The sequence below is a fragment of the Condylura cristata genome, unplaced genomic scaffold, assembly GCF_000260355.1.
Source record: "Condylura cristata isolate star-nosed mole 26May11 unplaced genomic scaffold, ConCri1.0 scaffold00040, whole genome shotgun sequence".
NCBI classification, from domain to species: domain Eukaryota; kingdom Metazoa; phylum Chordata; class Mammalia; order Eulipotyphla; family Talpidae; genus Condylura; species Condylura cristata.
Window position 1 is genome coordinate 4,908,578 of NW_004567141.1, and position 13,486 is coordinate 4,922,063.

General features: G+C 37.4%; 1 protein-coding gene across 1 annotated transcript in view; it reads right to left on the bottom strand.

Moving 5' to 3' along the window:
• GON4L (gon-4-like (C. elegans)) overlaps nucleotides 1-12,029 on the bottom strand; it is a 78,834-nt gene extending 66,805 nt beyond the window's left edge. The window contains exons 1-2 of the mRNA XM_012733324.1: nucleotides 11,529-12,029; nucleotides 3,780-3,965 (exon numbers count right to left, since the gene is read on the bottom strand). Coding sequence (XP_012588778.1) covers nucleotides 3,780-3,965; nucleotides 11,529-12,018 — 676 coding nt within the window. The 5' untranslated portion in view covers nucleotides 12,019-12,029. The remainder of the gene's footprint in view (nucleotides 1-3,779; nucleotides 3,966-11,528) is intronic.
• Between the last annotated feature and the right edge of the window lie 1,457 nt (nucleotides 12,030-13,486).

Genomic DNA, 13,486 nt, shown 5'->3' on the forward strand with positions numbered 1-13,486 from the left:
AGATTGACGAAGTACACTGCTGAGGGGAGCAGCGGGCGGGTCAGGAGAGGTCTGCCACACCATGTGGTCACCTCCAGGGCAGGCGGGGATCAAACTCATGCTGAAGTGGCTTTAGCTTCTTATCCTGTGCTTTAACCTGTTGCACCACCAGGGAGGGCATTAGGGAGGTGCATTAGACTTGAGGCAGATTTTCAGGCCTTGCTTTGCACCAGTCCCTTTTAGGTGGGCTTTTAAATACACAAGCAGATGGGTCATCTTGGGTGTCTGATTTAGAAACTATATTTTTTGTCTTTCTGTAATGCACACTGGTTTCATTAAAGTTCCTTTCCAGGTCTTATATGTTTTGTCTTGATGTGGTGGATGGCAAAACCCATTTAAAGCTCGCAGGTTTAGAAAAGACATACAAATAGAAAATGAAGAAACTGTTCATATATAATTACCTACATAGGAAATCTCCAAAATCTACAAAAAAAGTATATAGAGCTACCATGTAATTTTACAGCAAAGTCATAAGATATCTGAGGATATCTTCTACTATAATTTTTAGATATAGCAATAATTAGAAAAAAGAAAAATTGACATTGGCAGGTCCTCCCTGAATGGCACAGTGGGTTGAAACACAGCACTACAAAGCCACAGCCATCTCAGCACAAGTCTGATTCCCAGCCAGGGGTGATCCTCCTGACTTGCCCACTGCTCCCCTCAGCACTGTATTTGTCAGTCGACCTGTTCTGTTCCCCACTCTGTCTCTGGTGAATCTTCTCATAACCCTGCACCTATGGCCTGTACCCCAGTTCTATATACACAAATAAATAAAACTTGGAAAAACTGACATTGGCAAGAAAATCCTTAAGTGTTTTATAAATGTAGGAAAACACGTAAAAAAAAATTGATAAACTAAAATGCATTACCAAGTATTGCTAAGGTAAATTTTAAAAGGTCTAAATAATAAAAAGATGTATCTTAGCCGTAAGTTAGTAGGGACTCAATCTAGCTAAGACTGTAACTTTCTCAAATTGATTCACAGATACACTACCAATTAATATTCCAGCAGGTAGTTTTTAAGAAAATGATAACCCAATACTATAGTTTATATGGAAATACAAAGGACTAAGAATAGTCCAAAGATCTTGTTTTAAAAAAAGAAAAAATGTTAGAAGATTCAGACTATTTAATTTCAAGATTTACAATAAAGTTATAGTAATCAAGACTGTGTGGTATTGGTAAAAAGCTGGCATCAATCAATGGAACAGAATAGAGTCCAAAAAGACACACACAAATATGGCCAAGTGATTTTTCTCACAGAGGCAAAATTTTAAGAAGATAGGAATTTTTTCAAGAGCATAGTGCCAAAACAACTGGACATTCATGTGCAAAAAGAAAAAAAGTCCCCTGGTGGTGCAAGGGGTCAAAAGGCATCACTATGAAGCTTTCAGAAGCCATTGCAGCACAAGTTTGATCCCTGGCCAGGGTGCTGACCCACATGGCACAGCAGACCTCTCCTGTCTCACCAGCTGCTCCCCTCCACAGTGTATGTCAGTCAATCTGTCTGTTCTGCTCCCCACTCTGTCTCTGGTGAATCCTCTCACCCACCCCTCCCTGCAGCTCTGGTCAGCACCTCAGCTCTTGTACTGCATAAAATAAATCTTTAAATCTTTTTACTTTATACAAAAATTCATTTAAATGGACCATATACCTAAATGTAATATGAGTAACTATATAAACCTCTAGAAGGAGACAGAAAAATAGTGACCTTGAAACAGGCAAAAAACACCCTGACATTACACTGAAAGCAAAACCAATAAAATAAAACCTAAAGTAGCTTCTCATAGCTAAAGCTAAAACAATTTAAACAAAATAAATGATTAAAGTATTGCATTATCACACAAATAATAAAACAAATGTCCATGGGTCCATGAACATAAAATATAAATAAGGGAGAAGGGACAACTCTTATGGAAAGAAATTTAATTAATAAATGTAGAAAGAGTGAAAGAAATAGAAAATAACTGAGACAGTAATAATTGTTACAAGTGATCTAAAATTAGCAAAGGTTTAAGGAGGAAATGGATATATGCAGTTTTAAAGTATCGCCCTCAAGATATGTAATGACAATGGAAATAAAGATAAATGACAGAATAATGAATAACCACTTCATCAAAAAAGACCTATAGTCAGTAAACACATGAAAATATGTTCTGTATTATTATTTAGTAGGAAAATGCAAGTCAAAATCCTAAGGAAATATACACCAATCAAAATGGATAAAATTTATAATTTTAACAACTGCTGTCAAGGATATGGATCAATTGCAAACCCAACACATTACTAGTGGGAATGTAAATTGGTACAGGCAATTTTAGAAAACATTCTGGCAGTTTCTTTAAAAGTTAAACATATATTACCTTAAGACCCAGAAGTGCCACTCATAGTTATTTATTCAACAAAATGAAAATGTATGTCTTTCAAACATCCACATGTGAATGTGGATAGCAGCAATAGCCATAACAGGAAAAAACAGGATACAACTACAATGTCCATCCACTGGTAAACTGCTAAACTGTGGTAAATCTTCAGAGTGGATTACTACACAGCAATGAAAGAAATAAAACATGAATGAATCGCTAAAGTAATAAAGACAAAAATAACAGATGTAAATGGCTATGTTTAACATGCTGCCATAAATATGACAATGTTGGAAATACAAGACTTAGTAATAGAAATGAGATCACTGGTTGCCAAAGGCTGAATTTGAAAGGGTAATGAAGAAACTTTTGAGGGAAGATAAATGTCTTATATACTGACTATACTGTATATAGTCACACAACTATACACATGTTCAAAATTCATTGATTCAATTTAACTATATATAAATTTTATCTTAGTAAATCTGACATTAAAAAAATGTAACTAATCACATTAACAGAATGAAAGAGGGAAAACATGCATCAACAAGGATTTAAAAATAAGTTTGGTGAAAGTCTAAACATGATAAAAACTCAGAAACTAGGAAAAGAAAGTACATATGTTCACCAAAAGATTTACAGCACAATGCTCAGAGCAGCACCATACAGATTAGCCATAACTGTACACTATCAAAATTCCCATTGAGTTGAATTAATAAAAAGAATGTAAAGTATTCAAACAATAGACTACTACAAAGCAGCGAAAATGAACACTCTACAAGCATACGCAACCATATGACTCAACTTCGTAATGCTGACTAGAAAAGGCAGTCATGAAACCATATATACATCTCACTAACAGAAAGCACAAAATAATCTATGTTACTACAAGTCAGGATAGTGGGGTGTTGGCAATAATCGACAGGACTTTTGAGCACTGACAACATTCTGTCTCTTGTTCTGGTTGCCGGCCATATGAGTATATATTCAATATTTGGGCTCTGCCTGGTGGTGCAATGGGTTAAAGCGCAGCACTGCGAAGCTATCAGCAGCCACTTCCCCACCAGTTCCATCCCCAGCCAAGTAGGTGACACATACAGCGTGGCAGACCTCTCCTGACCTGTCCACTGCTCCCCTCAGCAGTATATTTCACTCACTCTACCTGTTCTGTTCCCCACTCTGTCTCTGGTGAATCCTCTCACCCACCCACACCTCTGGCCTCTACCCCAGTTATGTATGCATAAACAAATAGAACTTGAAAAAAAAAAGAAAATTCAATGTATTTTAAGTATCTTAGGCTTTTGCAGTTTTCTACATAACAGACTTCAATAAAGCAGGGTTTTTTAATTGAAAGAAAAGAAAAAGGAAGCCTACCCATTGGGATAAAGAGTCCACCATCGTCTATCTCTTCCTCAGCTTGGTGAGTCCTGAGGGGCTTCTCTTGAGGTAAAGCATAGACATCTGGCTGAGCTGGTTTCCTAGGCTGGGCTCCTGGTTTTGCAGAGTTGCTGCCAGAGGGCAGTGAAGGCAGCTCCCTTCCAGAATGCATTTGAGGTTTTCCTGGAAGAGTTACAAATATTGCTCCACACTTTGCCCATTCTCAAGAATACTCTGTTATAAAAATCAGCATCAAGGGATAAAATCCTGTCTAGTTAGATAACTTCATGAATGAAGCATATAGTACAGAGGTATTCCTCTCTCATGAAGACAGCTGCCCAAGAAAAAATACTAAAAGAAAAATACTAAAATCAAAGCTCAGATCACTTTACTCATTTGTCATGTCAGAGAGTTGAACTAGATTGCTAAGGGCTTTCTTTCTAATACACCTTAACTCTTGAATTGTTTCCCTGTGGAAAAACCAGATTCATAATTTTGGCAGGTATATTCTTGAGCCTATAAGATAAACATTGATACCATGTTTGATTAACTATAAATAGAATGCAACATCAGAAAATGTCCTGAACTTTCTGACTCTGTAAATCTTACAGAAGCATAAAAATCACCACAAAATTACAAATATATGATTCTACAGATCACTAGACAACTTCCTCCTTTCTCATCTCAACTACAAACAATGTTACCCTTCTTTGGGGGTAACACGGTGAAAGGGAATACCACTAAAAAGGCAAAAAAACATTCACTTTAAACACTAGAAATCAATTTTTCAAAAGAATATCTATGATTGTTTCTATTCAGGATACCTCTAGAATATACATAAGAACTGTTAAATAGAGAGAGTTTCTGGGAAAAGAACTTGGAGAAAAAAGAGAGAGTAAAAAGGTGCCTAACTTTTCACTGTGTACTTTCTGTATTTATGAAATTTTTTCCATGTTTGTGTATTACAGAGTGAAAAAAAAAAAACTTCAGGGGCCTCCCTGATGGTGCAAGGGTTAAGTCTCAGCACCACAAATCTATCCAGGGAGTTGACCCACATGGCACAGCAGACCTCTCCCGTCTGGCTTGCTGCTCCCCCTCAACAGTGTATTGCAATACAGTATATTGCCTGTTCTGCTCCCCACTCTGTCTCTGGTGATTCCTCTCACCTCCCCATCATCTCTGGCCTGCACCCCAGTTCTATATGCATAAATATTTTTTAAAAAGCTATCAGAAAAAATGAATTATAGTAAAGTAGCAGGTTAAAAATCAATATACAAAATCTATTGCATCCTATATGCAAGTAATAAGCTAAAAGAAAAAGAAATTAAGGAAATAATCTCATTTACAATTCCATTAAAGATGAATACCTAGGAATAAATATAACAAAGGAAATGAAGGATCTTTATAATGGAAGCTACAAGACATGTAGCAGTAAAACAAGACACAAAGCAACCAAGAGTTACTTGCTATTCCATGTTTATAGATAGGAAAATTAATATTGTTAATTGGTGATTTTGCCAAAAGCACTACCCTTTCAATGTATTTAACCATCAAAATTACAGTGATATATTTAAGGAAATAAGGGGGAAATGTACTAAATTCATACAGAATAACAACAAAAAAACCCAAATAGTGGGCCCTCCCTGGTGCACAACAGGTTAAAGCACAGAACTATGAAGCTATCACAGCCACTGCAGCAGAAGTTCAATCCCCAGGCAGGAGGGGGTAAGAAAAATGGAGGCATCATATTACCTGATTTCACACTACATTACAAAACAACAATAATTATAACATTATGATTCCGTAACAAAAACAGAAACATGGAACAATGGAATAGAACCAAGAGTCCAAAAATAAAACTACGCATGTATCACACTTAACCTATGATAAACGTGCACCAGCTATGTCACAGAGAAAGGAAAATCTCTTCAACAAATGGAGCTAGTAAAACTGAACAACCACATGCAAAAGAATGAAATTGGACCACTCTTTAACTCCATACAAAAATATAAAATCAAGGCCCTCCCTGGTAGCACAACTGGTTAAAGAACAGTACTATGAAGCTCTCTGCAGCCACTTAACCACGAGTTCAGTCTCCACCAGAGAAGTGACCCTCATGGCACAGCAGTCCTCTCCTGTCTTGCCCACTGCTCCCCTCAGCAGTGTATTGCAGTCAATGTGCCTGTTCTGTTCCCCACCATGTCTCTGGTGAATGCTCTCACCACCCCTGTACCTCTAGCTTGTACCACAGTCTGTATGCATAAATAAATAAATCTTAAATATATATATATATGTAATCTCTGGATTGAATACCTGGCTGTAAAACTAAAAAAACATAATATACCTAAAAGAAAACATAGGTGGTACATTCCATATCAGCATAAGAGATGTCTTTAGGGACTCCACTCTATCAGCAAGGGAAATGAGAGCAAAAATACACATTTGGAACTACACAGCAGTTTAAAAATCTTGTGCACGTGAAAGAAAACATCAGCAAAACAGAAAGCCAACTGATTGGAGAAGATATAGCACATCATACATCTGATAAGCAGTTAATATCCAAGATGTATGAAGAACTGACACAATACAGTAAAAAGAAAACCACCCAACTGAAAATGGATAAATGCCTGCTTTACTTTAAGATATTTCATTTATTTATGCATATAAGAACAGACATATAAGCAGAATAGGAAGATCTACTGAAATACACTGCTGAGGGGAGCAGCTAGGGAGACAGGAGAGGTCTGTTGTGTCTTGTGGGTCACCTCCCTGGCTGGGGATTGAACTCATGCAGCAGTGACTGCATAGTTTGGTAATGCTGAGACTTTAACCCCTGGATTAGCTTTCATTCCCTTGCTAATAAAGTGGAGTCCCTAGAGACATCTTTAATACTGAATCATAGAATGTATCACTAATGTTTTCTTTGAGGTGTATTATGGTTTTGATTATTACATTCAGGTATTCAATACACTTTGATTTTATATGAGTGATCCAATTTCATTCTGTTGCATGTGCCTGTTCAGTTTCCCCAGCCCCATTTGTTGAAGAGATTTTCCTTTCTTTTCCTGTTCCTCTTAACAGTAAATCTGCCTGTTCTGCTCTTCACTCTATCTCTAGTGAATCCTCTCACCTCTTGCACCTCTAGCCTATATCCCAGTTCTTCTCTGCAAAATTAAATAAAATCTCTTCAAAAATAAAAGCAGTATGAAACTATCCACAGCCACTGCAGCACAAGTTCAATGCCCAGCCAGAGAGTTGATCCACGTGGCGCAGTAGATCTCTCCTGTCTCTCCCATTGCTCCCTTCAGCAGTGTATTTCAGTACATATGCCTGTTCTGCTCCCTACTCTGTCTCTAGTAAATCCTCTTACCCAATGCACCTCTGGCATATACCCCAGTTCTTATATGCATAAATAAAAAAATAAATCTTTTTTAAAAAATAAAAATTAAAGAAACACAAATGAAAAACACAATGAGGTATCATCTCATACCTGTGAGACTGGCTTATATTTAAAAGGCCAGTAACAAGTTGTGGTGAGGGTATGGAGAAAAAGGAACTTTCATACACTGTTTGGAATGTAAGTTGGTATAATCATTTTGGAAGAGAGTGGGGTGCTTTCTCAAACATCTAAGACTAGAGCTATTAAATGACCCAGCAACTCCAATTGTAAGTATCTATTCAAAGAATATGAAATCATTAATTCACAGAGATATATGTATCACAATATTGATTGTGTATTATTTACAACAGTTAAGGAAATTACCTACCTGACCACTGACATATGACTGGATAAACACACTATGGTATATAGACACAATGGAATACTGCTCAGCTATTTAAAAAAAAAGATAAATTTGCGAACTGCAGCAAAATGGAAGGAACATGAAAGGATTAGATGAAGTAAAATAAATGAATAGAAAGACATAGCTGAATCTACATATACAATAAAAGGAAACAAAAGAAATGAATGGACAAAACAAAATAACAATGTGTAGATAATTGACAAGAAAACTGAGGTTACCAAAGAGGAAGGGGTTGAGGGTGTTTGAGCAAGGGTGGGAAGTCCACTGGTTGGTAGTGAGTATTTGTTTAAAATGTTAAAATTAGGACCCTTCCTGGTGGCGCAGTAGGATAAAGTGCAGCACTGCAAGCTAGCAAGGCTGTTTTGGTGCGAGTTCGATCCCAGCCCGGGAGCTGATCCACATGGCGCAGAAGACCTCTCCTGTCTCACCCGTGTTCCCCTCAGCAGTGTTTTTAAATAGATCCACCTGTTCTGTTCCCTATTCTGTCTCTGATGAATCCTCTCACCTCTGGCCTGCACCCCAGCTTTTATATGCATAAATAGATCTTTAAATATAGAGAGAGAGACAGAGACACAGAGATAGAGAGTTCATTTTAGTAGATAGAATTTCCAATCATATATTTGTTATTTATAGCTACTCTAAAATTGCCCTTAGTTTGTCAACTGCACCATACACTATAAATAGAGAAAATATTCTTTTTCTCACAGTCATTTTTTCCTCTAACCCTATCAAACTGCTCCTCGATTAAATTTCTAAGAACCCTGCATGACCACCACTCTTCCTTCTTTCTCAATATGTTAGATTCTAAATTGTATTAGAAGTAGATAAAGAGCAGTAGAAAAGGAAAAACTGGGCCCCTCTGGCGCAACAGGTTGAAGCACAGCAGTATGAAGCTATGTGCAGCATTGCAACACGAGTTTGATTCCTGGCCAGGGAGATGACCCACATGGCACAGCAGACCTCTTGTCTCACCCACCGCACCCCTCAGTACTGTCTCTGGTGAATCCTCTCATTCCCTGCACTTCTGACCTGTACCCCAGTTCTTGTATGCATAAGTAAATAAACCTTTAAGAAAAAAGAAAAGGAAAAACCTTATTCAGAACATATCTGTAACTTACTACCAGTCTAAGAACTCTATGTTGACATGGAAATAATTAGCTGAATCTAAATATACAACCCACATAAATATAAGTTGAAATCTACCTAATTTTTAGAATTACTATCAAAATGTAAAGGCCATCTGTAGAAATTAAGATATGTATCCCTCCCTGGTGGCGCAGCTGGTTGGAGCGTAGCACTGCAAAGCTGGCCATAGTCACTTCAGTGTGAGTTCCATCCCAGGCCAGGTAGGTGACCCACATGGCGAGGCAGACCTCTCCTGTCTCACCCGCGGCTCCTCTCAGCAGTGTAATTTATTGATCTCCCTATTCTGCTCCCCAGTCTGTCTCTGGCAAATTCTCTCACTGCCCCTGCTTCTTTGGTCTGGTCTATATAAACATAAATAAATAAAATCCCAGTTCTATATGCATAAATAAACAAAATCTTTTTTTAAAATTAAGGTATGTAAATCAACTTTTAAAAAAATAATCTAGAAACATGATTTAATGGTGTATCACCTGCAATAAAATAATGCTTCAAATGTTTCCTGTTTTTTTCCTATATAATCAGAATCAGAAAACTAAATGTTACTGAAAAGAAAGCAAAACAACAAAAAGATTAAACACTAAATTTAACTTGTAATTTATCTAAGTAATAAGATTATGGGTAATTTTAATTTTCATCTTTAAACTTTTTAACATTTCCCAAAATTCACTGATAGGAATTTTCAATCATCCTGTTCCTTCTTTTCTGTTTTACATGTTAATTTTTTGTTGTGCAACAATAAGGTTACTTGGGGGGAAAAGGGATTCTGAGTAGACATCCATAATGTTCTTTTACTGCTATAACTCATACATACAAATAATTAAAGAGAAAGATGATAAAATAGACTTTTAATTATCCAGCCTAGTGAAGTAGTAAAATAGATAAACAGTAAATGTTTACACTGGGATATCTGTGAACTAACCTTTGCTTTTTTTTTTTTTTTTTTAAATCACTAGCTTTCAAAACTTCTCTGGTGGTGCAATGGGTTAAAGTGTAGCACTATGAAGCAACCAGCAGCCACTACAGCAAGAGTTCCATCCCGGCCAGGGAGGTGATCCACATGGCACAGCAGACCTCTCCTGTCCTGCCTGCTGCTCCCCTCAGCAGTGTATTTCAGTCAATTCACCTGTTCTGCTCCCCACTGTCTCTGTTAAATGACAATGAACCCTGTCTTATTTATTCATTCCTTCTCTAGCACTTTAACATGTTTAACAAACATCACCTAGATAGGAAAAGGAAAAAAATCCAATAATCTTCCTCCTGCTAGGTACTTCCCATTCTTCCAATGCAAAACTATCACCAATGTTTTTAACCCTCCCTCTTTAATTCTTTTATCTAATTTCCTTTTCCCAAAATACTTTCTTAAATCTACTCTCAAATCATCAACCTTCAAAAGTAATCTTTTTTCCAGACATCATTATCCTTATTTCTCCTTTGTCACTTAATTTTAAATAAACTAACTTGTTCTTAAAACTCTCTTCCCTCCTTTGACTCTTATTTCACCCGTTCTACCCTCTCTGACATACTTTTCTTCAACTCAAGGCTTTCATCAATCTGCTGCTCTTCTCCTCCATGTTCCTTTCCATGAAGAAGCACAATTGACTCTTGGAAAATTTCTGTGCTACACTATAGCTCACCAAACTTCAGTCTCAGTCTTTTCCCTCATGGTCCTAATGTAACCTCACACTCCATCTATCCAAAGTCGAATTCATTTCAACCCCTCAAGCATGTTCCCCATGAAGATATGCTTCTTCATTCCCTAATCCAGATATCTTAAGTGGTATCAATCTCTGTAGTCTCCAAAATATAGTCCTTCTTCTCCATCCTTATAGCCAACATCCTATACCAATCCTTAGTACTATCTCAAGGGGATTAACAGTAGGCTCTGTATTAGAAATCCTGCTATCCTCTCACAAACACATCTACATATCTGCAATGAATGCTCTACTTCTTCCCCACAAACTATTGAATCCTATCAATCTTTCAAGTTCCAATTTCAAAAGCTAATTATTTGTATCATATACTCTAGCACTTACTCATAAATCTAGATTGCTCCAGTAGAATTGTGTTTGTCTCACTTTTTCCAGCTAACCTATATAAGCTTCCTGAAGTTAGAACTATACCTTATGTTTGTTTTATATATTGTCTACCACCTCAAATACTTGAGCATGAAAAAGTCCTTCATAAAAAGCACTTTCTCCAAATATGAAGTCATCTCTCACTACATCTTCCAAGCAACTGTATCACCAACCTCTTCTGCCTCTGCCTCTGTTCCAATTATTCTTGGCCTGCAACGCCCCATGCCACCATCTTGACAAACTACAATTCATCCTCCAAATCCTAAGGCTTATGTCAACTCTGCCTAACTTTTCCCAATGTCCCAATGTCCCTGTAATTTCTTCTGTTAAGTCACTATCCTTCCTCCATAACTCCTATTCCTTGGATACTCACAAAATAACAAAAGGACATGTGTGTGTGTGTATACATACATGCACATAGTTTATCCCGCCAGACATTAAAGGGTTAGGGAAAAGGATACAGAAAAAAATCTAGGAACTAAGAAGAGAAGTCCCGTCCCCCCCTTCATAAAGTTACCCCCCTTCATAAAGTTACCCATATACTCATAGCAGTTCCAACTCCATACCAAATTAGGATACTCTTTCAGAAATATTAATACTATGTTTCTATATTTACAAAGTCAAACTTTGTAGAAGCACCACACAGAATGCAGTGGCAAAGACAATGGCAAACTAGTATCAACATAGAAAATGTAGCCTAAATAAACACTTTTGTATCTTACCTCCTTCTTCCTTGACTTCTTCAATAGGCTCTCCTGAAAGAGGATCCTTTGTGATAGAAGATGGATCACCACTATCTTCTTGAATATCTGGCCAGGGCTTGACAATCATTTTCTTGCCTCTCCTTGAGCCAGTAGTCTGGAATTTTCCTTTACCATTGTGTATGTCAACAGACTCCAAGGATGACAGTGTGACTCCCTGAGAGACAGCCACATCAACAGCCTCTAGAGCTGGGGCATCTTGTGCCACACAAGAGCTTAAAGATAGATCCTCCATACCAGGCTGATTTCCTGCACCCTGCACAGACTGTACTTCAAGGCCAGCTGCTCTGCCATGAACTGTACCCCAGGACAGTGACTCAGACACCAAGTCTTTAACCTGGTCAGATTCTAGTTTAATTGTTGACTCTAGATCTGTATCTTCATCCTCCTGGTTGTCCTCATGCTGTGGAGAATCTGCCATTGTAGTTCTCCTCTTCTTACAGGGCAACATTTTAAAAGACCCACTTGTATTCCATCCTGAAAGAATACACACAAGGCCTTAGTGTTTTCTTATTGTTAATGATAGTAACATTTCCTCACACATTTTCACTTATTCATGTACAGTCATGACATGTACAGTACTTCACACCAAATGCACAATCTTTCTTGGCTGAATGACAACCTCTTTAAAGTTCAGTTTCCTCAATTAAGAAAAATGTGTTCTCACCTTACAGGTATAAGAAGTAAATAGTGATTAGTAAGTGTTAATCATTATTATTGCCCTCAGAGCGGTAAAATAGTATGATGCTGAGAGCAAACTATGGAATCAAACTGTCTGGACTTTGTTTCCCAAATCAGTTTCTCCAGCTTTGTGACCTTGCATAAGTTACTTAACCTGAATCTCAGTTCTTCAGCTATAAGATGAAATAAAAATAGCACCTACATCATTAAATGGTAATTTAATAGATTAGTAAATGCTTGTTACTATTGTTTCCACAGTTATTTCCTTTAACAAAAAAATTTCAAAAGCAAATGCAGTTGTTTAAAAAGGTTAGGCAATATCAGTAGAACACCTGTATTGAAAACAGGGGAAAGATTCTTCTGGACTCCTGGTTTCAATGCCTGTTATCACAAAGTTAAATTGAAGGATATCTTCTTTTATGTTCTTCCAGCAATGTTTGCAAACCCCTTTATGATGCTGTCATTTTTGTAATTAGTTGTCTGTCTCCTTCCCATCTTCCTCCCTCAAAACTATGGTCTTTTTGAGGAAAAGATTCTTTCAACTAATACCTTTGGTACTCAGTAGTATCTGCCCTACTGTGCAAACACACCACATGTTCCCTGAAAAAAAAATGAAGGATATGAACTTGCTATTTGTGCTTTATACAATGCAGCATTTAGACCAAGAGTTAAGCATTCATGGAAACTAATTTTATCTTTCTACCCAGGAAAGCTTACTCTTAATAAAGTAGGTGCAAGGTCTCTCTTGTGACACAAAGGGTTAAGTCAGCACTATGTAGCTATCCCAGCCAGGAAGCTGACCCACTTGGCACAGCAGACCTCTCCTGTCTCCCCTCAGCAGTGTATTTCAGTCAATCCACCTGTTCTGCTCCCCACTTTGTCTCTGATGAATCCTCTACTGACCCTCACCCCCTCATTTCTTGTGTGCATATATAAATAAACCTTTCTAAAAAATAATAAAATAGATGCAAAGATAAAATAAGTTGTCTTGTGTTACAGTGAGTTCTTCATCACTGACAACGTTCCAGCAAATACCCTTCTATAGAGGCAATAGATGAAAGCCTGGCGTAGAGAACTAAGAAATAAAGTTCTTTCTAACTCTAAAAGTCTGAACTATAAGGTTAGAGAATTAAGTTTCTTCAGAACTCCAGAAGAGACTGACCCGCTCATGCCTGCCACAACCCAACAAAACCTTATCTTGGTAATTAAAGCTCAATAAACAAGAGAAAACTCAGCTG